Genomic DNA, 26,476 nt, shown 5'->3' on the forward strand with positions numbered 1-26,476 from the left:
CCCTTCAAAATTAGTGGAATTATTGGCCTCTACCAAATGAAATAAAGAAAAAAACGTGGGATTATGAACTTAGAGAACACGTGGCAGCCCATTATTCGGTTTAACCAAATCGAAAACATAAGAACAAAGCAGCAGATGATAACCCCAAAACCCCACAAGGTTTGGTTTCTATTCTTCTAACACAGGGAACTCCACTGACTGGAGAGCAAATGCAGAACCTTCCCAAAACCCTAGATCCCAAACAAATGAACAAAAATTCCCAATCCAATTAAAACCCCAAAACCTAATCACTTACAATGATAAGACGAAGGCTCTCTCCAATAATCTCAGCTTCCTCTCACTTCCTCAAAACCAAACCTATCAGCAACCCATCACCAATCCTCCATTTCCATTCCTTCCAATCCCTCCAATGCTCCAACCCCGTTATCAAAAATGGGTCATTTTGGTTTCAGGGTATTAGAGCTTATAGTCTTTTGAGCTTGAACGATCTGAAAGACAAGGTTCCAAGAAAACAGAAGACGAGGAAAGGGAGAGGAATTGGGTCTGGCAAAGGAAAGACTGCTGGGAGAGGACATAAAGGACAGAAGGCTAGAGGTAATGGGAAGTTGGGATTTGAAGGAGGGCAGACCCCCATGCGACGGCGTTTGCCTAAACGCGGGTTTAAGAACCCTTTTAGCCTCACTTTTCAGGTACCCTTTTCTTAAGTTTGTTTAGATAGTTTGGAACTTTGGAGGGATACTCTTCTTGCTTTTTTTTTTTCCTTTGAATTTCTTTGTCACCCTCTAGATATGAGCCTTTGGGTAATTCATTTTCTTCTTGTAAGTTCTCTCTTTGTTTGGTTCATGAGAAAAGGAGATTTTTGAACAGAAATGAAAATGCTAGGGAATTAGATAGTGGGTGAAACTTCCTAAAAATTTTCGTATATAGCATGTATGTCAATTATGTCTTGAATTAATCTCCACTTTCCGATGACTTATAAGTCATGTTCGGGTTGTATTGAACATATGCAATGGCAAACAAAATTGTGTATTAATGTTGGACTTTCCTATTTGATTGGTAACTTGTGAATTGTCTGTGCGATGCAAGTTTTTTGCCTTCCTCTTTTTTGGAGAAAGTGTAAGAGCAGAAAACAGCGCAATTATCCTGTTGTTCCTTGTGACACTACTGCTATTCAGCTACAAGATCAAATTGAATCTTCTGGACCAGGATTTTTATACTCTATTAATCTGCAGCTCAGATACAATTGCATGTTGACTTATGTTAGTGGTAGTTAGAAAGGAAAGAGAATGCTATTCTTGTAGCTTGCACTTTTTGAGTTTTGGCCTTTCATTGTTGCTGAATATTGGGTTATTGGTTTTAATTTTTGTAAAATCATCTTAGGAGCTGTTGTTTCTTCGGGGTTATTGTGTTAATTTTTTTAATCCTTGTGGAAACTCATGTATAGAAAAGCCAATGTATTTGAAATTCTAAAGGAAATCTACTGTTATAATTGTGGCCATCTGATATCTCAGTTGTGGTATCACGCAAGCAATCCTGTGGGTGATGTTAATAAATGTTATTGTAGATTTGAAGAGTCTTGACAATGGAGGTTTTTATCCTGTTTAAATATTTTCAGTCAACTTTTGAAAGGAATGAATAAGTTGCGATTTTTGCTTCCTCTAGTTTTTGGTATTGAGAATTGCTTCTTGCATTGATGTTCATGAAGTTGAGAGGATGTGTTCTTGAAGATTTATTATTATAGTCTTAATTTTTGTTTTTTTTTTAAATTGAGCTTTTTTCCTTTACTTTTAAATTACTCATGTATTCTTTTTCGGGCAGCCAGTAGGACTGGGAAAGATTGCCAAACTTATAAATGCTGGGAAGATAGATTCTCACGAATTGATCACAATGAAGACGCTTAAGGTACAATTAACTCTTACTCTGATATCCAAATTAAATCAATATTCATGGGAAATGATTACCACTGATTATTGCTGTTACGTAGGATGCTGGGGCCATAGGGAAACAGATAGAGGATGGTGTAAGGTTGATGGGACGTGGTGCTGAACAGATTAAGTGGCCAATTCATCTGGAGGTAAAATATTCTTCTGAAAGCTTTCTTCTTGTTATACTGACTTGACTGTTATATAGAGAAGAGATCATTGTTGCTTCTTCTCTGCCCTGTTTTGGATTTAACTTATGTCTGTCTAGAATAATAAAAAGAAGCAAGCATCATCTAATGTATTTGTAATTTCAGGCTGTCTGATGATCTAAACCTCATCTAGCATTATCTTTTTATATTTTTCAGATAGGTATATGACTTCTAGCTTTGAAGGTGTTTACTACTGTTTTCATAGTGCTTTAAAAGATGTTCTTGGATGTGATTGGAACATCTAAGTATTGATTTAGTCATTATGCATGTATTACCTTTCTGGATCCAACACGAAAAAGTTGGTCTTACGGTTGAAGTTTACAGGTTTCAAGGGTGACTGTTAGAGCAAAGGAAGCAGTTGAAGCTGCAGGTGGATCTGTGAGGAGAGTACACTATAACAAATTGGGTTTGAGAGCTCTGCTCAAGCCTGAGTGGTTTGAAAAGAAGGGTAGGTTGCTGCCAAAACCAGCTAGGCCTCCTCCCAAACTGAAGGATAAAGTTGACAGCATTGGCCGCCTGCCTGCTCCAACAAAACCTATCCCATTTTTTACTGAAGAGGAGCCAGCCTCCTCACCTGCCTGATGGACAGATGATCAATTTTTCGTTGAACAACAAGATTTTGTATTCATAACAAGTTATTACGCAAGCAGATTTTGTTTTCAAAGATTTGTAGTGGTGTGAATTTTCCATGTCTTCCAAGGAAAATAGTCAATACATGCAATCCTGTTCCAGTGTCGAGAAATAAGTCAACTTCTTCGAAAGTGCTCAGTTTGATCCATGTCAATTTTTAGAGATGAGTTAACTAATTTTCTGCGCTCAGTTTGAACTCTGATTGAGAAGCAAGAAAATACTATGTTCGTTTTGTTTAAAACACAAGCTAATCTCCATGGTTGCAATTGCAACTAATTCTGCCATTCTTGTCCATTTGGCGCTGTCTCTCTCCTGGCGATGGCATTTGGTAACTCCCTCCCAATGTAGAGAGATGAGCCTGAATGTATTTCCCTTGTGAAAAACAATAAGGCCATCAACGGCTTTCTTTATTCTGTAATCCACAGACGTTACAGTATCACAAAATGAAAAGGCCTGATCTGGCAGAATTACAGGCTTATTACAGCATCAGTAGCAGAATGAAAAATTCTAATCCAGCAACATTACGTCATAAACAGCATCACCATAAGAATGACACTTTCTCGTCTGGTGACAAGAATAGGACCCCTGAGTTCATATTTTTGAAAACCAACAGTATGGTTTTTCACAGTCATACCAATTAAGTTAAATGCACAGAGAATACTATTTCAGATTTTAAGATCAGTACTCTTGAAGAGCCTGAATATAACGCCTCAGTGAATCCAGCACGTACTTAAGGGCCAATTCCCGCCTATCCCTAAGAAGATTCTCCCACCATGATTAAAGACCATCATCCGACCCACGTTAAAAGTCTACAACTACAAGGAAATTAAGAGGCAGCAATATTAGGAAAATCTTGCTCCAGTTACTGCTAATCGTTTCAATCTCAAAAGTCGGAATGAATCCCTACTCAGAAAGCTAATAGAAAGACAAATCCAGCCCTACCAACGGAATTCATAAATCTTCATTTTACAAATGGCACCCCAGAAGGGACCCGAAGTGCATAATCCTCATAGTCTGACCCAAAAAACTGCTTTAAGAAAAACTCTTCATAAGGTATTCTTTCTGCAAAGAATTGCCAAACAACAATTGCAAAAGCGATTGTGGATATGGGATTGCAGAGCATTATCTGAGTGCCAACTGACCAAATGAGGAAACCAGAGTACCCTGGATGACGGACAAATCTATAGACTCCGTGAGTAATTAGTTGATGATGCTCCTCGTGGTAAACCTTGATAAGATGCGTGAAGGCTTGACCAGCAGTTATAATTGCCAACTTTCGTATAATCTCCCCTATTACCACCATTGCAAGACCTGTGTCACTTATCCACCAGTGTTCCTTCAACCCAGGAAATAGAACAATTTCAAGGAAGTACTCCAGCAATGAAAGGATCATAGCAGAAAGATAATTTTTGCTGATGAGAAATGATTTGAAAGTAACATTTGATCTCCCATGAATGGCAATTGCTAGGATGTATTCTGAACTATGAAAGAAAATTATTGCCAAGAACATCTGAGATAACTGTCTGCAGGCTGTATAACTTAAAGTTTCTGTCATTTGTTAGATAAAAATATATCAATTTCTGTCCCTGAACCAAGTTACTGATATATTAGAGCAAAGAATTAGCCAATCTCGGTGAAGAACTGTGATGAAGCAGCGTTTCTAAAATTTAGTTTAGACCTGCAAAAGATAAAACGCCAGGCATTTGCAGCACTGAAAGTTGAGTTGCAACATCTTCCCAGAGATGCTTTAAGCATGACATCTCTTCTGCTTAAACTAAAGGCAAAAAGCAAAAAATGAAAGAGCATTAGAGATTGCCAATAAAGTGAAGTAGTCACTAGCACTTTTGCACTTGTAAATTTGATGCCAGCTCCAACATAAGAGCCATAAAAGGAGACATTAGAACAAGAGCATCAAAGAAATGGCAGGGTAGGTCTAAATGGAGAAGCAAGCGTTGCATCAAAATTTTCTGCTATGATAATATTCATATAAACTCAACCAACTAGAGAATATTATAAACATTACAAAAACAATTACTCTGGTTGTTTTGTATCTGCGTGTGAAATGGTTTTCTAAATTGGAGATAAAAAAAAAAAATCTGTCAGCAAGGGGGCAATTGTGGTGAGGGAATTCCAGTATCTGATCATAGCTGATATCATTAATATCCAACATGCCCATTCTCAAAGCAAGTTGACTGCAACTAATTTAGGTTTCTTATCTGACTAATATATTGAATTTCTAACTCTTATTCTATCTGAACAATACAATCTATCGTTCTACGTATTCTGGGAATGGAACTGTTATTCATATAAAGAGAAAAATTGGCTTATAGGAAATTACAGATATATTACAAGCAGTGATTCATTCATTCCATCTCTTCAAAATTTTTAATCTTCACTTGTCATAAAAATCAAGAATTTTCTCCAAAACCAGAACGATACAGAATTGAAGTGTTTAATAACTTTTGGAGCCAATCACTTACTTAACTGCAATTCATCCAACAGCTGATCAGACAAAAGAAAAGAAAGAAAAACCCTTGATTCTTCACTAAAATGCTGAATCAAGAGAGAGAAAGTGACAAACCTGAAAGTATGACACGCCGAGTCTCCGACAGCCAAAGTTTTTAGTTTCGCTCGATACCCAGAAAGCTGTAAACTGTTGTTTCGGTTTGTTTGTTGTTCTGTGTCGTTTGGAACAATAAATTAAAAAAAAGGGTAGCGTTTTAGCTTTGAAGACAAGTTACAGCTGTAGAGGCAACGGCATGGATTCCTTTTAGGACATCTTCCCTCGTCTTACCAGTGAACTCAACAATTTCAGAATTTTAAAGTACTAATTTAGTTTTTCGGTGGCTTTGAATTTCTTTTAATAATTTGATATTGATTTATTATTTTTTTTAATTTTTATAATTCAAAAAGATAAATAAAGCCATAATCTAATTGTCGGCGTTAGAATTGTATATCATGTTTCTCTTGTTTTGATTTTTGTTTGGAATCAACCAACTACTCAAAAGGATCTAATTTTATTATTGGTATAATGATAAAATAAACCTTCAAATTATGATAAAATTTTTGTTTAATTATGATAGAATCACGATGCCACAAAAGCTTTCCTTGAGCTCAACAGTTGCCCAGAATTAGGATAAAAAAAATGAGATTTGACCTTGCTCAATATTAACGTGGTAACAATATGAAAACAGGGGTTGATATTGTTCCATCTCCTTTATTTAGGTGAATAAACATTTTGGGCAAGGATGTATCAGTCACAGGCTTGCAACAACAACACATAGTCAAAAGCCTACTATCCTTCTTCTTTCTTTTTACTTTTCTTTACACGTCTTGCTTAGAAGTTTGAATGCTTTTGTCAACCCCCTCCCCGCCAAACTGCCATCAGCACCAGCATCACAAGCAGAGGATTTGCAATTTGGGGAGAGGTTGCAGCACAACCAACACTGTTCCCTTCGTTCGAACAGGGGATGCTATGCTGTGAATTCGCATGCTTTGAACAACTTGATAATGTAGCACAGGTATGAAAACCTCAGACCATTGCCAACTTCTGCCATCAAAGTGAGAAGCTTTCTGATTCCATTTACTCACAGGCTTAGAGCTTCAGGTCTCAAAGCATTTCAAGCAATAGGAATTTTAGGCTCGCCTAAATTCACAAATGCCTCTGCACGTGCCATGCGTACCATTGCCGCATTCCAAGACACAAGATGGTTCATAAATTCATTTACATATTTCCCCCTGTCATTCTGTTTTAAAAGCAGACAATGGTGATTTCAAGAATATATCTTATAATGGACTAAAAATGATGTAGGAGAGTGAGTACCATACCTTGTAATCCAAATAATAAGCATGCTGCAATTGCAAACAAATATACTGTCAACACAGAGAGTGAGCGAGAGAGAGAGAGAGAGAGAGAGAGAGAGAGAGAGAGAGAGAGAGTACTTCCCACATATCCAAATTGAGGATGGGCTGTGCCNAGGAAGGAGGGAGAGAGGAGAGAGAGAGAGAGAGAGAAGAAGAGAGAGAGAGAGAGAGATTACCTCCCACATATCCAAATTGAGGATGGGCTGTGCCAGAGAACATGATTAAAATAAAGTTCTAAGATGAACACAAATAATTACAGATATGGATATGTAGTTATTGACATACAATGTCGTCCCACACAAGTGGATTGATTGAATTTGATGTTTTGACTACTGCAAGTTGTCTCTCTTGCCTCTTCACTGAAACAATTAAATGAAAGAAATTACAATGAAGTACAGAATCAACCTAAGAAAAAAAATCATCTTCCAAATATGTCCTACTATTGTCACCCAGAACCAACTGGGGCTAATGGATTAACTAACAATTTTTACTAAAATTTAAAACTGCTCTACTTCATGGAAGTGGTGGTAACGTGGTAGTTCAACAACTATTGTAGATTTGTACTGAATTAAAAAAGGAGAATGCAAAAGAAGAAACAAGAGTACAAGAACCAAGGGAGAAAAAGGAAATTAAGAAGCACCATACATTTTGTATACATGCAACAACAAGAAGGGTATGTGCATGAGTGGTATCTTGACAGATAGCCCTCCTAGTAAAAAAACACAAAGGCTAATGCAAGGATGCCTATCTCTTACATGAGTGCAAGCCATGGAAATCAGACTCTAGGCACCTAGCAGAGGAACAATGGGAGGGTGAAATACTATTTTCTTTTTCATGTGTGCAAGTCCATCAATGATCAAACAGAAATTAACTTGAGAAAAGACTTACAAACAAGCCAAACCCAGCCAGAGCCAAATAGGGTAAGAGCTGCTTCTACAAACTTCTCTCTGAAATTTGTGAAAGACCCAAAATCCTTTTCAATCTGCTGAAGTAAACCAAGTTTGGGCATGTCCCCACCTCCAGGTTGCATAGATTCCCAAAAGAAGTCATGATTCCACACCTGCAATTATACGCTCAAGTGGTTGATTTTATGTTAGATTTTTCTGACTTCAATGGACATTGATATTACTTTAAAATGTTGTAAAAAGTCAGCTTTTTAACACTAAATGTGAATAAAAACTTGAAATCATCCATAGTTTGACTTGGATACATCAATAAAGAAATAAGTATAGGAACACACTGTTTTCATCTACGAACAACACACACAAACACACGTCTGAATGGTAGTACATAGCAGAAGCAAAAGTTCCTCAAAAGAAGAAGGAAATTTGGGAAAGCAAATCCAATTCTAGAAAAAGATGTAAACTCACTCTAGGATTAAACCTCTGGCATTAATGGTTACTAAATATGTTCATCAGTTGACGCATAGAGACCCAAGAATCGATTTTAACCAAAAAAAAAATGAGAACCACATATCAAATACAACCAAACAATTTAAGATGAACATTTCAAGTTTTTATACCTCTGCTGCATTGTTAAATTCAGGAAGGGGGTTCCCATTGTTGTATGTTGCCTTGATGAGTTCATCCATAGTATAGCCATACAGTAAATCACTTTTCCCAAGCTGTTTATTCAGGTCTTCTACAAAGCCACGATGATGCACACCCCAATGCACCTCCAATGCATTCTTACTCATATATGGTTCTAAAGCGTCCTACAAACAAGTAAGGAATGCAGATAAGTCTAAGGTCAAGGAAGTTCAGAAATGAAAAGTGTCCATTTAATAAGCCACAAATTGCTATATCAAGACAGTTTTTTACCCATAAAAAACAAGAATAAGTAGTTTTAATCCGTATAATTAGTGTCAAAATACACATGCAAACATGAGGGAAAAAGTTCCATTCAACTTGAACAACAAAAAAGGAAAATATAAAAGAAGAGGAAAATAAAAAAATCACTCACAAGGTTATAAGGAGGCGTCTTTAGCCCATAGTAAGCAATTGTTCTAGAAACTTTTTGCGACCCATTAGACCTTCCTTTCTGCTGCTCACTCTGAATCCCTCAGCAATAAACAAACATTCCTCAACATTCTTTCTTGTTTTAAGATTAACCAAAAAAAAAAAAAAAGCCAGAAAGAACAGAAAAATACAGCTACAATAAAATTTTAAAATTGACAACAATTTTATGCTTTCTTGCAGGCATTTTGGTGCCAATATATATAAAAAGATAGTCTTGAAAAGAAAAGAGGCAAACCAGGTAAGAGAGCTTGGGGCTTTTCAGAGGGAGAGTGAAGTCGGTCACCAGGAGATGACAAGCCATTTCTTTGCTTCAGTTCCCCCTCCCTGAGAAAGGCCTGGATAATATTTTTGATTTCTCTACTGCTTTGCAATTGAACCTTTCAGGACTGTCTTGGGCCTTAGGCCCATGTAAGAGTAGCCCAAGGCCATACCCAACAACCCTTTTTCTTCCCTTCTAAGTTCTATGCCGAAGAATAAAAATATTATATTGGGATTCTTTGATGTTAATTGAAAACCTAGTTGTAGAAAAGTTGCAACTTTTGGGAACCCTTTCTTCTAAATAAAAAAAAACTTTGAGAAGTTTAATTTTTTATGAGGTTTTATTTAAGCAAATGTAGCAAAATAGCAATCACGCAAACAGTTCCCCGTATATTGAAGGCGCGAGGAATAAGGGCTCAATAAGGACACCAAAAACCTCACAGCCTCCTCTTTTTCCTTCTCTGCTAAAACCTCTCTTAACCTCTCTTATCAACTTTTCAATACAAAAAGCAATAAATTTTTAAGAAAAAAAAGTTTCTCTTTTTTCTTCCTTCGTTACTCTCTCTCTCTTTGCAATTTTGCATTCTACGTGTTGGAAATTCAATTTAATTTGATTTAATGGCGACAAAGGCAGCTGGAAAATTGTTTAGAGATTTCATGCGTAAAAGGGTAATTTCAACTTCCGTTGGAGCTTACAGACATTGCTCTTCCGCTGCTACTTCTGCTCCTAAAATCCCTCATTCTTCCAAAAAAGTAAGTGTTTTTCTACCTCCAGGTATGAAAAGTTATATGTTTTTTTTATCAAATAGATAAAAAAGAGGTGCTTCAAGCTTTAATGGGATTTTATTTATCTTTGTTTTTATTCAAATATTTAGGCAATAAAAGTTTAGCTAAGCTATGCGTAAATGTCTAATCTTTAAATAGGGAACTGGGTATTTTGGAAGTTGTGATTGGGAGGATTTAAATGGGTTTTTATAAAGTAGGTTCTGTTGCTAGACCAACTTTAAGAGAAGAATGTTTGAAAACATAGTAAATTGTCTATGGGATGGTTTAAAACATTGGATTGCTAGTTTTTTTTTTTTCCTTTCAGTACGAGGCGTTAACTTTTTATTCATGTTCATTTGGTTGTGTGCTTGAATTTTCTGTTCGAAGACATTATTTTCTGAATCCAAGGTATATTGTCTCTTTTAAATTGTAGGGGAGGTTGTTGACAGGAGCCACCATAGGCTTAATTATAGCAGGAGGAGCTTATGTTAGTACTGTTGATGAAGCAACTTTCTGGTACTTGTTTTGGACCTACAATGATATCTCTTCTATGTAACTCAAAGAATTTTGTCATATCTTGTTTCATTTTGCAAATGGGGAGGGTTTTTGTCCTTTTTATGGATAGAAATTTTAAAGGAATATCTACAATTCCTCATGATCTTTTTTTTTGTTGGATTTAGAAAACTGTTGTATGGTTTCTCTAAAATCAATCTGAAAATTATATCAGAAAGTGAACAAGTAGCTTCTCTGGGACAAATGCCCTTGTAAGTTATATTACTAAAACAGCTATAAAAGTGGCAGCATTTTGTCTTTTGATTTCTTTATTTTCATCGCTATATTTTTTCATTTAATTTTAAATCGTTTTTGATAGCAATCATTGAATGCATAAAGTAAAACCAAACATTGAGGACCTTCTGCTCTTGGTTTCTGATTTTTTTTAACTAGCTTTCTCAAGTTGTGTAACTGAAAAATCATCTAAAATCTTATTATCAGAGATGATGATAGTTTTGGTTTAGAAAAATACTATAAGCATAGATGTTATGTAATTCTTTCTGCTAACTTATTCCAAACTCTGCATTTATATCTATCTGCATAGGTAAGGGTTCTTTGATGATGTTGGCCTAGGGATTTTAAACTTCCTGTCATTGAAACCGTAATTGCCAATGTGCCTTTATCTATGTTTTGATCTTAACTTATAGAAAATTTTTATGGATCCATTCACAAAAATGCCGGAGTGTGAAATGAATCCTCCTGTTGCATCTATTTTCCATCAACTTATATTGCATGGAATTTTGGCAGTGGTTGGCTATTCTCAGCAACAAAACTTGTAAATCCATTCTTTGCGCTTTTGGATGCGGAGGTTGCCCATACACTAGCTGTTTCAGCTGCTGCTCGTGGTTGGGTTCCTAGGGAGAAGAGGCCTGATCCACCGATTTTGGGATTAGAAGTTTGGGGAAGGAAGTTCTCAAACCCTATAGGCCTTTCTGCTGGCTTTGATAAAAATGCAGAAGCTGTTGAAGGCTTACTTGGTATGGGTTTTGGCTTTGTGGAAGTTGGTTCGGTAACCCCTGTTCCACAAGAGGGTAACCCAAAGCCACGCATCTTTAGATTGCGACAAGAAGGGTGAGAATGCCTAATCTCCCTTTCTACCATTTTTTTAATTATGATCTTGCTTGTTTGGTGGCATTGGATTGGATCAGTCAATAATTTAATGTGGTTTTTCTGAGAGATTTGACTGCTTGAACTCATGTTGTTTGGAGTTTAAGATTTTCTATTTTATCTAACTTGATTTATTCGTCAGTGCTATCATCAACCGGTGTGGGTTCAACAGTGAAGGAATTGTTGCTGTTGCAAAGCGATTGGGTGCCCAGCATGGTAAGAGGAAGTTGGAGACTTCAAGCTCTTCATCACCCTCCAGTGATGAAGCCAACCATGGGGGCAAAGCTGGTCCTGGAATTCTAGGGGTCAATCTTGGAAAGAATAAGACAAGTGATGATGCTGCTGCTGATTATGTTCAAGGAGTTCACACATTATCCCAGTATGCCGATTACTTGGTAGTTCTATATTCTTTATTTTGGTTAATTCATTCCTCTCCATGTTTTTTATGAGTACAAAATCTTCACACAAGATAAATGATAGAATTGGTAACTTGTATTATCTAAAGATGTTGTTTAGCATGACTTGTTCCCTTGAAATTTCCTATGCTTACCTCTTTCAGGAGGGAGGTGGATACATAATTTTCAAAATATTAATATGTTTTCTGATATAACCTTGTTGGGGGGGGGGGGGTTGTAATATTACTACAAGAAGTTTTCCTTGAGTTTTTCTTTGTTTAAAACATCCGTACAATTCAATTATTTAAATGCCATAATATTGACCTCTTTTTGCACAACTTTCTAAGGTTATTAATGTTTCGTCACCAAACACTCCTGGATTGCGTATGCTTCAGGGAAGGAAACAGTTGAAGGATCTTGTTAAGAAGGTATAGATCTCTGGCTCTGAACTTAATCTTCCTTTTCTGATATATTACAGCAGAAGTTTGATCTTCTCAACTTTGCTTTGCATTTTCATCAAAGGTTCAAGCCGCTCGTGATGAAATGCAATGGGGAGAGGAGGGTCCTCCTCCATTGCTTGTTAAAATTGCTCCAGACTTGTCTAAAGGAGACCTTGAGGATATAGCAGCTGTATGTCCTATTTGCATTTAGATACTACTTCATCGCTTACCTATATGATGTTCTTATTCTTCTTTTTCTTTGATTTTAGGTTGCTCTTGCCCTTCGCTTGGATGGATTGGTAATTTTCTCTCCTTTAAAATTTTCTATATTTCTTGTCCATGTCTTATGCGATTATACTTTTCTCACTTGATGGTGCATTTCAGTCATATCTCTAACTCATATGCTTTTATAGTTTGTATTCATATATGACCATTTTGTTCTTTCACTAACATTTCGGACAAATGGAACAAGTTGTACTCTAGTTCTTACATTTATCTGGAAAGGAAGTTGTATTTTCTTAAAGAATAATATTCCCAATGAATTATTTCTTCTAAATGCAAGGAAAGAACATTGCTCAGTAGTAGTCTAAACGTTAATAATGGTGTGATTTAAGAAGCTGTGATGTCATAGTTTCTTTTTTGTTTACTTCATTTTTTCTATATAAGGTTCAGGGTAAATAGTATGAGTGTGCATTAATTTTTTGTTTCTCTTGCTTTTACTGTTCTTCCCTGACATGCTCCTTTCTCTGTTTTCTAGATTATATCAAACACAACCATTTCAAGACCAGATCCTGTAAATAAAAATCCAGTCTCTGCAGAATCTGGTGGCTTAAGCGGGAAGCCTCTCTTTAATTTGTCAACCAATGTCTTAAAGGAAATGTATATTCTAACAAGGGTATGTTGTCTATTTTAATAAAAAGTTCTCATAAAGTAATGGAGCTTTTGGCTTTAATGGTCATATCTTCTATTTCTAAACATCTGTGTGATTTAGTGTCTTGAAATGGTCATATCTTTTAACTTATAAGTTTGACCTGCATTCTTCTTTTCCAGGGAAAGATCCCATTAATAGGCTGTGGTGGTATTAGCAGGTAAAGTCAGGATACTGAGTGATCATTACCTTCATCTTATTATATAGATGATGTCACTATTATCATCATTGCCATCACCATTGCTGCTATTGTTATTATTTTCATCTCCACCATTAATTTGATTTATGCATTCAACATAGTGGTGAGGATGCATACAATAAAATAAGGGCTGGAGCAACTCTTGTTCAGCTTTATACTGCATTTGCATATGGAGGCCCTGCCTTAATTCCTCAAATGAAGGTATTCTCCATTAATTTTTTGAGTTCTATATTTATTTATTTTCTTTCTGCTTTACATCCTAAAGGGTATAAAACATTATGCACTGTGACTGAAAATATGCCGTCTTCTCTGATGGCATATCCATCACCTGTTTGTTATTTGGATCTGTAACTTTTTTGGGACTTTGTGAAATATCATAATCCTGTAAATGCTCATGTCTTTATCCTAGTTCAGGTTTCATCTGTGTCATTTTAAGAGAGAAGTTAAGGATATTTCTTGAGTCCTGGATTTTGCATTCAATTTGTATGCTTTTGGGGTATCTTTCGATTTTAGGAGGGCTGATGTTGGGTTGGGATCATTAAGTTGTCGGTTATGGCCGATGCTCAAATGGATGAATTATTGTTGTTGTTAAATATTTTGTATGGCTTATTGTGATTGTGCTGTTTTTGCAGGCTGAACTTGCTGAGTGCCTAGAGAGGGATGGTTTCAAATCTATCCACGAAGCTGTTGGTGCTAATTGCAGATAGTATTGGTACCTACCTTGCACCCAGAACTTCCCCACAAAATAGCTGTATTGTAATCTTTTGTCCTGTGCTTATCCTACATTATCACTTTTGCTTGGCTCTAATTTTTCTTATCATTTTCCATTAATTAACCTGCCCCCTTCTATGAGTTTGAGAGGATTTACATGTACAATATGAGAAAACAATTTTGATACATTGTAGTTGCGTAAAATATCAATTTCTGTGAATTTTCAGGGCAAACATGCCTTGCTTCAATAAAATTTTTGTTTGGTATCAGAAAAACAGCAAAAAGTAAATAATCAATAGAAAAAAAGGCAAAAATAAAACATAAAATCTCTTGAAATTTATATTTCTCAGTCCTTTGATGGTAACCATATCCAGGGACAGCGCCATTATAAACAATATATTCTACTTATTGATGGTAACAATACTATATCTACTAAAGTAACACTGCTGTTTATCAGGAAAAGACAAACTTTACTTTTTCAAAGCAACGTCTGGGGCAAGGAAGTAAAACTAGAAAAGCTTCGACCCTGGGAACTAGCTGCCAATGAAGCATCAAAGATGACGAGAAAATCTACTGAGATGACGCAAACAAGCCAAAAGCTGGATTGATAGTGGTAAAACCTCCGTCCACTGCAAGATTGTGCCCGCTCACATACTTGGACTCGTCAGAACCCAGATACAGTGCAGCTTCGGCCACATCTTCTTTCTGAAGAAAAACCCCTTTCAGGTTAGAATAAACACGAGGGCGTTCATCTCCATCCAGCTTGAAGAAATTCATAGCCGACCGTGTTGCAATGAAGTAGGAAGATAAGCAGTTCACTCGAATCCCAAACCTCCCGAGCTCTGCTGCCACGTTCTTGGTGAGTCCTAAAATGGCATGCTTTGAACTTGTGTATGCATGAGAAGCAACCCCACCGACACTAGATGAAACGCTACCCAGTGAAATTATGCTGCCTTTTCTTGCAGGAATCATTACTCGAGCCGCATGCTTAGTTCCCAAGAAAACGCCTGTCAAGTTAACGCTAATGACACGCTCAAAATCAGCCACATTATTCTCTATGATGCTTGGTTTGGCGTCGTCAATGACGGCAGCATTGTTTACCATTATATCAAGCTTTCCATGTAAGGAAATTGCGGTGTTAACTGCAATTTCGACATCAGATTCTTTGACTATGTCGCAAAGCACGAAGGATGCAAGTGCAAGACCAATATCTTTGCATACGGATTGGCCTAATTCATCTTGAATGTCAGCAATGATAACTTTAGCTCCGTGCTCGCAAAAGAGTCTTGCAATGCACTCACCAATGCCGCTAGCACCTCCTGTGATCAATGCCACCTTGCCTTCTAGCCTAAGAACAATTCTCAATAAAAATAAAAAACCATGTAATTATCAATAAAACTAGCATTATTAATTAAAATTTTTAAAAAACTAACATTATTAATACAAATAAGTTACAATTTTATGTGTTAAGGAAATACTTAAATATTGAATTAATAGTTAAAACTTGTAAGTTCGACTCAAAAACATTGGATTGAGAGTGAGATGTTCTATGTGTGGTGTTGAATCTGACTACTGCATGACCTCCCAGGCTTTCCTATGGATTTATTTTATTTCTCACTTGAAAAGCTGTGCATGATTTGGTGTCAAGCATGCTATGCTTCTGGTGACTCTTCGGTTGTTTCTGTGTCGCATGTTTGTTCTGTTCCTGTGACTCGCGGGTTGATGCTGTGTTGCATACTTGTGGTGGTGACGTTGCCTTATACTTCCTGATGATATTGTGCTATTCTGTGTAAATATTTTCCGGTGTAAGACTCTGTTTTCCATTAGGCGCATTTGTACGGACAGAACCTCGTTGGGTTACTGTCTGTTTGGTCTCTTAGGCCACACCCTTGGCTTTTGCCAAAGTATCGTATCAATTTTGTGATAATAAAATATCAGATTTGATTAAAAAATAATATAAAATATATTTTAGCCTTGGAAAGAAAAATAAGGGTTCAGATCCTATATATTATTTTTTGTTATTAATGTTTAATATATTCTTTATTGATGACATTCGTGTTGTTGATAAATAAATAGAAATTTATGAACTATTTGAACAAGTTAATGATTATTATAAGTTTACTGAATAATATTATTAATAAAAAAAATAGATAAAGCGAATATGATGGTTGATACAATAACAAAGATGCCTCCTTTTAACTAAAACTCAATATAGATATGTAAAAAATAACAATAAATATGGGAACACACATTGATTGATCAGTAATATACATGAGCTAATGAAATATATATACCTTCTTGCAGCAGGTGGAAGTAGGGAAGCACATGCCATTTTGATCTTCTGGCTGGAGATTTGTTAATCTCCTTAGATTTCTAGGCAAATTATATTGTATGTCCTCCATCTCCAGAGAGAAGCCCAACATCCTTTTATATAGAGATAGTTAACCGTGTAACAGATACAAAGTTGATGGAATGCATCCAACATAGAGTTTTTTAATTAATTACCAACGCTTATCCTAAATCAAAATTTTATATTAATTACTTGCAGCATTGACTTTAAATTAAAAAAAAAAATCCTACGTCCAGCATTTTCAAAATTGGTGGGCAACTTAATTAGCGGTGTGTAAATATTTACTTTTTGTGACTTGTGCTAATGTGAAAAGTGAAATGATTTGTGGACCTATGCATGCATACGAACCTGCATAGCATCAGCTAAAGGTGCAGAGAGGTTGTTGGACAATTAGGGCAACAAATCTAATCAAGGGAGCCCAGTCATTTGTAATGTGATTCAAGCTAATTTTGTCATTATCTTTTATCAATATATGTGGCATGTGATAAGAGTAGTAGACAAAATGAAGAAAATTTTTAAAGATATAGCTTGTAATTGATTTTTCGTGTAGGAAATCTTTATTTTGATGTGATAAGAGTCGTAGACAAAACGAAAAAATTTTTCAAAGATATAGCTTGCGTTTGATTTTTCGTATAGAGAAATTTTATTTTGATATCATAAGAGTCGTAGACAAAATGAAGAAAATTTTCAAAGATATACTTGCATTTGATTTTTCGTATAAGGAATCTTTATTTTGATGTGATAAGAGTCGTAGACAAAATGAAATTTTTTTTTAAAAAATATAGCGAGATATGATATATGAAAGATAATATGATTTTATGATTGTGTTTAACACGTAAATAACCAAAAGAAAAATAAAATAATTTAAGAGAATGAAATAAATAATTAAGTTTTACTATAAACAAGCTTTAATTATTAAGAAAAGACATTTACCTAATTAATTATTAAGTCATGTTATAAACAGGAATGATGTGTGGAACTATATATGCATACGAACCTGCATAGCATCAGCTAAAGGTGCAGACAGGCTGTTTGACAATTAGGGCAACAAATGAAGAAAATTTTTAAAGATATAGCTTTATATGTGATTTTTATATAGAGAATTTTTATTTTGATGTGATAAGAGTGATTAGATAAAATGAAGAAAATTTTTAAAGACATAGTGAAATATGTTATTTGAAAGATAATATAGTTTTATGATTATGTTTAACACGTTGACAAAAGAAAAGGAATGATATAATTAAAGAGGACGAAATAAACAATTAAATTTTACTATAAACAAGCTTTAATTATTAAAAAAAGACATTTACCTAATTAATTATTAAGTCATGTTTTTTTCTTTTTGAAAATTTTCAACTGAAACTAATAGTTTTTATAAATTGCACCATTCAAATTCACACTGCAAAAGAACAAATTTACTGAACTGGAAAAACAAAAATGGAAAAATTTCCTTCACATTTATCTGATCTGGACCATGCCAACGGTGACCAGCTTTTGAATCTTGTTCATCACCATAGGATTCTTCACGTGCTCCTGTGCCGCATGTGAGTTTCTTTCTCATCATTGTACATGGCATCTAATCATTTGTACCAACATTGATGGTATTATGATAAAAATAAGAGTAAAATCTTAAATTTTAATCAAAATTTTACGTAAATTCATTATTTTTTAAAATAAATTATAAAATTTAAAAATACAAATCACATTAACAAAAAATATAAAAAATTAAAATTTTTTTTCTTTCAAACAATGTGGTTGGCTGGTGGTTTTCCTATTCTTCAGTTTACCACCCCACAGCAAATGCTCTCTTCCCTTGACCTAAGAGAAATTTATTTTTTGTAAAAAAAATTTAAAAATTTAATTTACATAATATTAATTTTTTAAATTAATAAAGAGTAAAATTATTTTTTTAATATTACTATTTCATCAAATTGACAAAACACTAATGTTTAACTAACAGTTAGACTTATGTGTCTAGCAGAAAATTTTTTTGAAACGGATAATTTATTTTAAAAATTAATAAATTCATGTAAAATTATGATAATAATTTAAAAAAATTTAAATATTTAATTTAATTTTTTAAAAACAAACAAATAAAATGTAAATGGTGAAGTGATTGCTTTGATTTTAAGATTCGTTTCTCATCCATGTACATCGCATTCAATCATTCACACCAGCGTTAATTCTCTCTGTTTATTCTTTTACCTCTCTTTTCTCTTTTGTCTTGCCTGATAATTCTTCTCAACCCACATCCGCCACGATTTTTTGTTAGATGTTTCTTTAGGCTCGTGTGGTATGTAGAGCAGATTGTGGCTTTGTACAGATGCCTCTCCTTTTGGATTTTTTGTTTACCTCACCTGTAGCTGGTCTCGGTGTAGGTTCAGTGGAGATTTGTGGTAATTTTTGTTAAGCACTTCTCCCTTTACTCTTTATGATATATATATATAATATATATATGACTTTTCAAAAAAAAAACAAATAAAACAAATGTGGATACTGTTTGGTTAAAAAAGAAACAAAAAAATAAAATGTGTATGCTGAGTTTTCTCTTTCTTATCCGAAATGGGTTAATTTAGTTTAGTTTTTTTCCTTCTATCTTTTAAAATCTTATAATTACGTGGGTTGGGTTGGTTGGAGGGATCTTGTAACGACCCAAGTCCAACTACTGGTTTAGTAATTTTTTAAACTTAAACCACGTGGTCTTCAAAAATTTCAAGTTGCTAGTAGTCGTTGACTTGGATTGTTATATAAGTCTTAACAATTATATTCACATCAGATGTGGGATGTTGGGCATCACAATCCCAGCCACACATCACATTCACAGAACCAAGAAGTTTATATCGGACTGGCGTAGGCTCTGATACCATTTGTAACAACCCAAGTCCAACCACTGGTCCAGCAACTTTTTGGGCCTAAACCACGTGACCTTCAAAAGTTTAAGCTCAAGTTGATAGTAGTGGTGGGCTTGGATTGTTATATAAGTATTAACAATCATATTCACATCAGATGTAGGATGTTGGGTATTACAATCNAAGAAACAAAGAAATAAAATGTGTGTGCTGGAGTTTTCTCCTTCTTATTCTTAATGGGTTAATTTGGTTTAGTTTTTTTTATTCTATCTTTTAAAATTTTATATTACGTGGGTTGGTCGGAGGGATCTATTAAGATAATTAGACAAACTATTTAGTTAGAGTTTTTTTATATATAATATTTAAAAAAACTATAAACTATTCAAAAAAATTTAAATAAGTATTTATATTTTTATTACATTTTAATGAAATATTATTTTTTATTTTTGAGTCAAATAAATTTTATAATTTTATTTTGAATCAAATAAAATCTTTGTATTTTTTTTTGAATTAAACAAGCTCTTAAGACTAATTATTGATTTAGCGAAAATATCATTTATCATTTTATATCGCGTGGTGCTTAAGTAATAGACTAATGTATCATAATTGATGATTATATAACATGTCAATATATCATAATTGATTATAAAGTAATATATTAATTTACTATGATAATATAATCGTATGACATATTATTGAAAGTTATTTTTGAAATAAGTTTATGAGGTTGGTTATTTTTTATAATTTTTTCACAAATAATTGTTTCAAATAATATTAGTAATGCATTCAAATATTTGATTCAATAAATAATGTGTGTGTATATACATATATTAAAAAAATTATATTCAAATTCCATTTCCAAAAAAAAAATTAATATCCTTTTTAATATTTTCCTTTAATTGGACTTGACAACGAAGAGACAAAGGAAGCCATAGACTTGGTACTTCAAAATTCACGACAACAAAGTAGGCAACAACAAAATCGTGACTAGCACATCCCACTTGCAGAGATGACGTGGCAAATTAAAATATTATAACCAAATTAATCAACGATTAATATTTTGGGCTTGGGAATCTATTCTCAAGCTTTGAGTACTCTATATATATGGAATACCTGCTTGATCTGTTGTCTACCCTTTCTAAGTTGGAAATTAGAACACAAAAAATCATCATGGCCCTCGCTTTCACCTTGGAAAGAGAGCACAATCAGGTTACAATATGCTTGTTCTTTTTCCTTTCTCACATTTTCTTTCTATTTATCTATGATTTTTAATTAGCCTTTTAACATCATTTCTTTTCGGTGGTGCCATAAACCCTTTTAAAAATGGGCAATAAACTAATAACTGACGAGCTAAGTTTGTATCCTTAACATTAAATATCCTCCAATATGTTTTATTTCTTATGATTCTTCTAAATTAAATGGTTAATAAATTAAGTAAACTCAAACATTTAGTTTATTAATTAGTACATGATTTCTCTGTCTAAAGAGTTGAGAGTTTGAATCCCCCTTCTCCATGTATATATTTTCAAACTGGTTTAACGACTTCAAAATTCAACAAATTTCAGTATTGCTATCTGCAGGTACTATTCGAGGGAGATTCATCAGCCAAGAAAGTGATTTTGAACAGACCAAAGAAGCTAAATGTTCTCAGTTATGAAATGGTAAGTTCGACTTAATTACTTATTATATATAATATCCACTAAATTTTTATACTATTCATTTGATAAAAATATCAAAATGTTAAAAAATCTAAATCAGCATTAAACTTTTTGTTCTTTTTTACATGCAATTTCAAAGTAAAATGAAACTTATATATGCTTGGCATTATTGTTGAACTCTAATTTGCAGATCTGTCAAATGCTAACCAACTTCCAAGCATATGAGCAAGATTCTACAACAAATTTCGTGATTTTGAAGGTAGTTAATCGTCAGAATCCAAAAACATATGAAAAATGATCTTTTAATTTGTTTTAGACTAGTCAATGGGTTGCTTCACTTTCCAGGAATCCAAGCCATTCTTTCTTTTATATGGATAGATTAATATTTTTCTCTCTTAACCAAATATAAATGGTACTAAGATCAGTAGACTGTACAATCTTTATTATCTCAGAAGTTTGAGATAAACAGGCATGAAAATAAAGCAAGACACATCTTTATAAATTTACAATCAACTTTAGCAAGAGATAGTTTTTACTTTCCCTTACCACCAAGTATAAAACTTTTCGAATCTATCAATGTCAAACTTTGTTAAGAAATCTGCAAAATAATTTGTTTCTTTGAGAGTATGTAAAAAACAACCTTCCTTAGGATCTTCTTTAACCTATCTGTTTCACTAAAAATTCTTCATTTCTGTCAAGGTCTTAAGTTCAAATTGCACACCTAGGATGTAGCTACCATAAAATTCAAACTCTACCATAAGAGATTTCTTATCCAAACCAAAAGAAAAATATGAAAAGCAGTTTGATTGCCACCAATTCAACATAATTCTATTCTTGCTCTCTTAATGAGCCAAAAAAGATATTATTGAACCAAAAGAATCTCTCAAAACCTCTCCACCACCCACATCCGCATCAAATTGGAGCTCTTTAGGAGGAATCCAAGAAATACCTCTTTGAGATTCAACATTTTTACAAATAGTAAAAAAAGTCCATAGATTTGACCACCCCCAAACTCATCAATAGCTCTATTTCTTTCTATAGTTTTGATTCAAAACATAAATCTAATTTTATCAAGAAAACTATATCTTATCTATCCAACCATTTCCTATTAAACACTAGGTCATTTCTTGCTATTCATAAAAATCATAAAGTAGCTCCACACATGTTAAATCATTTCTTTTTCAAAATATTACCGATCATTATATCTTCACATAATTGGAGAAAAATTTTCAATAAACTTTACGATTATTCAATGTAATCCCCGTCACTTTAAATCAGAACCACATATAATTCACAAATAATAGTAAGAAATTAGAAAATGGCAACTATCATCATCGTGACCACAGTACATGCATCAACAATTAATATTTTCAAATTGAAAAACTTTGACCATCAAAAAGCTTTTAATAGGAATGCAATTAAAAATAGGAAAGTTTGTACTTTTTGGGTATAATATATTTTCAAATTGAGGAAAATCAAGGCCTTCTAAATCTAAAGCACGGGTTGTGTTCCCAGGACAGCTGTGGCTTTCTTCACTGAAAAAGGAACCTTTGTTATCCAAAACTCTCAAACTAGTTTATCGCTCTTCCTCGCTATCCAAATGGATTTGGTCGAGCATCCGCAGCAAATCCTCCAAAGAGTCTATTTCTCGCTCAAATAGCCTTCTTTTAAAGATCAAGTTCCATTAATGAACAGCATTGCTCGTTGCTTTGGCCAATCTCCTACTCCATGGTTAAAAGGAAAAACCTTCTATCAAAGGAAAATCCAACACCCACTTGTCCAACCAAAAACCACACCATGATACCATTACCTACTACCCATATCAACACTCATTCCTACCAGCCAACTTATCAACACCATCAATACTTGGTAAACTTACAATGTTTCTCTAAATATTCGACATTCTTTCCTTATGATTGATTAATAACGATCATTGTAAACAACTTTCACCATATTTTTCACTGAGAAATTTTCTCTATGAAGCCTTTTGGTCCACTTTATACCACTACCACTTCATTAATAAAGTAATATTCTACACATCATAGTCCATTTCACCTACGCTAATTAATTTCCTTTCATTCTTATATTAATAAAGCCATATTAATATTCATGGATACATTAATATTATTACTACTGACCAAAAGTTGTTCTTGCAGAGCAATGGAAGAGCATTTTGCGCCGGAGGCGATGTTGTGGCCGTACTTGGTGCTCTGATAATAGGTTAGTTTGTTCCTTATTCGTAATTTTTTTCTACTTTTGGTGCACTTTAATCATTTTCTATGTTAATATATTGAGCTAGTGGCTGCTTTGGCCTTTGGCTAATAAAACAACATATTGTTTATTAAACAGAATTAAATCTATAATTATAGATTTTTACTTCCTTATTTTTATTCTCTTTTTAACTTATTTATAATAAATATATTCATATTATCACTTATGTCTTGTTCATACATAATTTAAGATCCTAGATGATCAATGAATGATCAGGTCATTGGAGTTTCGGAGCAAATTTTTACCGAAAGCAATATGCTTTAGATTACTTACTCGCAACATATGAGAAGCCCTTGGTAAGTTGGATTTAGGACTACTCTTTTAATTATTACATAATCCCTCTAACTCTTCTAATTAATTCTTTTAATTCGGATTACTGAAGATTTCCCTTATCAACGGTGTTGTTATGGGAGGTGGTGCTGGCTTATCTATGCATGCAAAGTTTAGAATTGTTACGGAGAATGCTGTAAGTTTTCTTCTTTTTGTTTTATATGTATGTATATTGAACTAGTTTGAGAAAGAAATAAATTAACATTAATTTATGTAAATCCCAACTTTGAACAGGTGTTTGCCATGCCGGAAGCGTCAATAGGCCTTTTCCCCGATGTTGGAGCGTCCTATTTTCTTTCTAGACTTCCAGGCTATTTCGGTAATAGATTCTTTCCCGACCCGAACACATAACTGAATAAAGCTCTAAGAATGTAACAAATTAATTTGGAAAACTCTTCAGATGGGCATGAACCTAATACAGGAGAAATATTAAAATTTTTGTTCAATTGATGTCAAATATTGAAGGAGAATATTTGGGACTAACTGGAGCAAGGTTGGATGGAATGGAAATGCTTGCATGTGGACTTGCAACTCATTTCGTTTTGTCCAAGGTAAATTTTATTGAACGGATTTACATTTTCTTTTCGCAATGGTATGCATAAAATTTTCATAAATAAAAAACATGATATGTTTTACATGTGTTAGGACCTAGTTTTGCTCGAAAATGAGCTTGATAAAGTGGGAACGTCAGACACAACAGAGATTGCCAGACAAATTGAGAGATTCTCATGTGCAGCACCTATTAAACGAGAGAGTGCTTATGCAAGGTTATATGATAATTGTTGATAATTCCTTCTTCTGTCGTAACCCTTCTATATTTGATTCTTATCCTACCTTTGAGTTGCGTTAATAAATCAGATTGGACACTATAAACAAATGTTTCTCGAAGAATACGGTTGAAGACATATTATTAGCGCTTGTAAGTGTATCTTAACACCTTATTTTTACAAATATATATATATATATTAAACAATTATATTACAAAAATAAAATAATTTTTGTATGCAGGAGAAGGAAATGAAATATAAAGCAGAAAAGTGGATAATCAAGGCAATAAAGTCTATGGAAGCTGCTAGTCCCACTAGCCTTAAAATCTTTTTGAGATCAGTATGTTATTGTTCATATTCTAAATAGTGAAAAATCACTTAATTTGCTGTTATTGTTCATATTTTATTCAAATAGTAATAATAAAGAGGTTTGAAATTGATAATATATTTTTTTTAAATCTTTGATCAGATCAGGAAAGGGCGAGAACAAACACTTGAACAATGTCTTAGTTTTGAGTATATAGTCGTATGTAACATTCTACGAGGATCTATTAGCAAAGATTTTTGGGAGGTAAGGACGAAGGATTGATGATGCCTTGGTTAATTTCAAGATTAAATTTATTACTAAATTGATGATGCTTGCAGGGTGGAAGAGCGAAGCTAATTGAAAAAGACAATAAACCCAAGGTACTCTTGCCATTATGTGAAGATCTATTTGCAATGATTTTTTAACACTTAATTGAATACAATTGCAACTATACATTCAATTCATTTCTGAAATCCTACTTTCGTTGGAACATATAAAATATTCCAAGACAAGACAATAGAGGGAAAACGGGTATCAGTACATGGAACTTTAGATGTTAATAACAGAGTTGTGCAAGCCCTCTCTTTCTTGAAGAAATGTCTGAAATAAAGTATACTTGACACAAACCAAAGAATGATTTCCTGCTGCTTTTCTGATACTAGGTGTTTCAGTTTCAAGTAATAAACAATCAACATATATTCTAAGATTTTTTTTTGTTTTTGAAATAAAAAATCATGATTGTCAAAGTTTCACCTCAAGCATCTTCCTACAGAATAGCAAATTGATTAGTACAAATTTGTTAGATTTTTCTGAAGCAAAGTTTGCAAGATATTACAGGACAAACAGTGTCGTATTTCATAAGTAAGACTTAATGGGTTGGGTTAGATTCTAAGCACAATGATGTTCATCACCTTTCAGTAATAAAATGCTGCTATTCAAAAAAGAAAAAGATTCTAAGCACAATGCTTACTCCATTCATTTGATTTTTGTTTCTTTTTGAATATATATGACAGTGGGCGCCTTCAAATTTGCAGTCAGTTAGCGAAGAAACAGTAAATCGCTATTTTACTGAGGTTGATGATCCTCACTGGGAAATTCTACGTCTTCCTGATCGACCCAACTTGGTTGATGCTCTGAAATCCAAGATGTGAGCAATTTGGCTGACAGACCACAAACAAAGATTTGGAGTATTGCAACATCTTTTAGTTTAATTCCACAACTTTGTACCTGTACAAGTAGATTTTAGTAGGAAACATCTGCAACATATGTAGTGCCTCGTATGGAAGACCAAAGTGAACAAGCAAGGAATAAAAGTCAGCTCCAGCCTTTGCCCAGCAGGTACTGGGTAGTGAGCTCCTTTTGACTGTGTACTCGTAGGTTGCTCCTGTCTGATCTTGCCATGTCAAGAAAAGGGACCCCACCCTTGTGGAAACCTTCCAAACCTTTCTATTTTTAAAATAAATTTTATGGTGAAACTGTGCTAGAACAGAGAATCTGTTCTTAATTCTAAGCCATTTGTTTGCTTCAGAATCTGAAGTTGATCTGGTAAGGTAAGTCTTCTCTCTTTTGGTCATCCATTTCCTTTTTGCGATCGAATATGAATTGATCGTTATGCCCACCATACAAGTTTATTCCTTTGTTATCATTTCCATTTTCCGTGTAATATATTGCTTTTTGCATTTCTTTATAATTCCTCTGTTAGATTTCTCATAAAAGACCAGAAAAGTAAAGCGAAGCTATAATCTGGAATTCTGGATATCATTTTCTTGTTCCAGTTTTCTCAATCTCGACGTATATTTTGTTGTCCTTTAGTATCTGATATATAGAAAGAAAACAAGGATTATTTTCGTGCTGAAATCTTGATTCGACCTTTTTTCGTCACCTGGATGGAACCTCACGAAGCATGATTCTTTAGAAAGCTTATATTAATGCTAAAATATTCTGAA

The 26,476-nt window shown here is 34.0% G+C and overlaps 6 protein-coding genes across 11 annotated transcripts; 3 read left to right on the forward strand and 3 right to left on the reverse strand.

Moving 5' to 3' along the window:
• Positions 161-2,950, forward strand: LOC18608457 (50S ribosomal protein L15). The gene is made up of 4 exons (XM_018115806.1): positions 161-689; positions 1,819-1,902; positions 1,985-2,074; positions 2,456-2,950. The coding sequence occupies exons 1-4, from the start codon at positions 297-299 to the stop codon at positions 2,711-2,713; spliced, it is 825 nt and encodes a 274-aa protein (XP_017971295.1). The 5' UTR covers positions 161-296; the 3' UTR covers positions 2,714-2,950.
• LOC18608459 (protein-S-isoprenylcysteine O-methyltransferase B) lies at positions 3,143-5,607 on the reverse strand. 3 transcript variants are annotated; one of them, XM_007043176.2, is made up of 4 exons: positions 5,343-5,606; positions 4,440-4,535; positions 3,704-4,309; positions 3,143-3,576 (listed from the first exon to the last, which is right to left on the reverse strand). In XM_007043176.2, exons 2-3 carry the CDS (start codon positions 4,519-4,521, stop codon positions 3,723-3,725), a joined length of 669 nt encoding a protein of 222 aa, XP_007043238.1. In that variant the 5' UTR covers positions 4,522-4,535; positions 5,343-5,606; the 3' UTR covers positions 3,143-3,576; positions 3,704-3,722. The 3 variants fall into 3 exon arrangements, with proteins under 3 accessions (XP_007043238.1, XP_017971305.1, XP_017971306.1); XM_018115816.1 differs by having other exon boundaries at positions 3,148-4,309; XM_018115817.1 differs by having other exon boundaries at positions 3,148-4,535; positions 5,343-5,607.
• Positions 5,945-8,989, reverse strand: LOC18608460 (superoxide dismutase [Fe] 3, chloroplastic). Of its 2 annotated transcripts, none has more exons than XM_018115809.1 (8): positions 8,879-8,989; positions 8,588-8,677; positions 8,148-8,339; positions 7,514-7,685; positions 6,911-6,984; positions 6,704-6,730; positions 6,590-6,613; positions 5,945-6,507 (listed from the first exon to the last, which is right to left on the reverse strand). In XM_018115809.1, the coding sequence occupies exons 1-8, from the start codon at positions 8,942-8,944 to the stop codon at positions 6,382-6,384; spliced, it is 771 nt and encodes a 256-aa protein (XP_017971298.1). In that variant the 5' UTR covers positions 8,945-8,989; the 3' UTR covers positions 5,945-6,381. The 2 variants fall into 2 exon arrangements, with proteins under 2 accessions (XP_017971298.1, XP_017971297.1); XM_018115808.1 differs by lacking the exon at positions 6,704-6,730 and adding an exon at positions 6,802-6,828.
• LOC18608461 (dihydroorotate dehydrogenase (quinone), mitochondrial) lies at positions 9,195-14,218 on the forward strand. The gene is made up of 11 exons (XM_007043179.2): positions 9,195-9,654; positions 10,100-10,182; positions 10,966-11,289; positions 11,468-11,720; positions 12,068-12,148; positions 12,243-12,350; positions 12,430-12,459; positions 12,918-13,055; positions 13,211-13,248; positions 13,389-13,488; positions 13,920-14,218. Exons 1-11 carry the CDS (start codon positions 9,520-9,522, stop codon positions 13,992-13,994), a joined length of 1,365 nt encoding a protein of 454 aa, XP_007043241.2. The 5' UTR covers positions 9,195-9,519; the 3' UTR covers positions 13,995-14,218.
• On the reverse strand, positions 14,313-16,400 carry LOC18608462 (secoisolariciresinol dehydrogenase). Its single transcript, XM_007043181.2, has 2 exons — positions 16,293-16,400; positions 14,313-15,346 (listed from the first exon to the last, which is right to left on the reverse strand). Exons 1-2 carry the CDS (start codon positions 16,328-16,330, stop codon positions 14,569-14,571), a joined length of 816 nt encoding a protein of 271 aa, XP_007043243.2. The 5' UTR covers positions 16,331-16,400; the 3' UTR covers positions 14,313-14,568.
• LOC18608468 (probable 3-hydroxyisobutyryl-CoA hydrolase 3) lies at positions 20,310-26,229 on the forward strand. Of its 3 annotated transcripts, none has more exons than XM_018115793.1 (14): positions 20,310-20,406; positions 20,778-20,858; positions 21,046-21,114; positions 23,012-23,075; positions 23,343-23,422; positions 23,509-23,592; positions 23,691-23,775; positions 23,922-24,007; positions 24,102-24,223; positions 24,315-24,375; positions 24,465-24,563; positions 24,693-24,794; positions 24,869-24,910; positions 25,565-26,229. In XM_018115793.1, exons 1-14 carry the CDS (start codon positions 20,368-20,370, stop codon positions 25,679-25,681), a joined length of 1,131 nt encoding a protein of 376 aa, XP_017971282.1. In that variant the 5' UTR covers positions 20,310-20,367; the 3' UTR covers positions 25,682-26,229. The 3 variants fall into 3 exon arrangements, with proteins under 3 accessions (XP_017971282.1, XP_017971281.1, XP_017971283.1); XM_018115792.1 differs by having other exon boundaries at positions 25,544-26,079; XM_018115794.1 differs by lacking the exon at positions 21,046-21,114 and having other exon boundaries at positions 25,544-26,217.

This window comes from Theobroma cacao, chromosome 2 (assembly GCF_000208745.1).
Source record: "Theobroma cacao cultivar B97-61/B2 chromosome 2, Criollo_cocoa_genome_V2, whole genome shotgun sequence".
NCBI lineage: Eukaryota > Viridiplantae > Streptophyta > Magnoliopsida > Malvales > Malvaceae > Theobroma > Theobroma cacao.

Excerpts from the sequence above, each read along its gene's own strand:
- LOC18608459 (XM_007043176.2), bottom strand. The coding sequence starts at position 4,521 with ATGTCATGCTTAAAGCATCTCTGGGAAGATGTTGCAACTCAACTTTCA. Across the intron at positions 4,310-4,439 it reads TGGCGTTTTATCTTTTGCAG|AAACTTTAAGTTATACAGCC; the intron begins GTCTAAACTAAA and ends AACAAATGACAG.
- LOC18608457 (XM_018115806.1), top strand. The coding sequence starts at position 297 with ATGATAAGACGAAGGCTCTCTCCAATAATCTCAGCTTCCTCTCACTTC. Across the intron at positions 1,903-1,984 it reads TCACAATGAAGACGCTTAAG|GATGCTGGGGCCATAGGGAA; the intron begins GTACAATTAACT and ends GCTGTTACGTAG. Across the intron at positions 2,075-2,455 it reads AGTGGCCAATTCATCTGGAG|GTTTCAAGGGTGACTGTTAG; the intron begins GTAAAATATTCT and ends TGAAGTTTACAG.
- LOC18608462 (XM_007043181.2), bottom strand. The coding sequence starts at position 16,330 with ATGGCATGTGCTTCCCTACTTCCACCTGCTGCAAGAAG. Across the intron at positions 15,347-16,292 it reads CTTCCACCTGCTGCAAGAAG|GCTAGAAGGCAAGGTGGCAT; the intron begins GTATATATATTT and ends AATTGTTCTTAG.
- LOC18608468 (XM_018115792.1), top strand. The coding sequence starts at position 20,368 with ATGGCCCTCGCTTTCACCTTGGAAAGAGAGCACAATCAG. Across the intron at positions 20,407-20,777 it reads TGGAAAGAGAGCACAATCAG|GTACTATTCGAGGGAGATTC; the intron begins GTTACAATATGC and ends TGCTATCTGCAG. Across the intron at positions 23,593-23,690 it reads GAATTGTTACGGAGAATGCT|GTGTTTGCCATGCCGGAAGC; the intron begins GTAAGTTTTCTT and ends AACTTTGAACAG.
- LOC18608460 (XM_018115809.1), bottom strand. The coding sequence starts at position 8,944 with ATGGCTTGTCATCTCCTGGTGACCGACTTCACTCTCCCTCTGAAAAGC. Across the intron at positions 8,340-8,587 it reads AGACGCCTCCTTATAACCTT|GACGCTTTAGAACCATATAT; the intron begins GTGAGTGATTTT and ends ACTTGTTTGTAG. Across the intron at positions 6,985-7,513 it reads TGGCTGGGTTTGGCTTGTTT|TGAAGAGGCAAGAGAGACAA; the intron begins GTAAGTCTTTTC and ends TAATTGTTTCAG.
- LOC18608461 (XM_007043179.2), top strand. The coding sequence starts at position 9,520 with ATGGCGACAAAGGCAGCTGGAAAATTGTTTAGAGATTTCATGCGTAAA. Across the intron at positions 12,460-12,917 it reads CCCTTCGCTTGGATGGATTG|ATTATATCAAACACAACCAT; the intron begins GTAATTTTCTCT and ends TCTGTTTTCTAG. Across the intron at positions 13,249-13,388 it reads GGCTGTGGTGGTATTAGCAG|TGGTGAGGATGCATACAATA; the intron begins GTAAAGTCAGGA and ends CATTCAACATAG.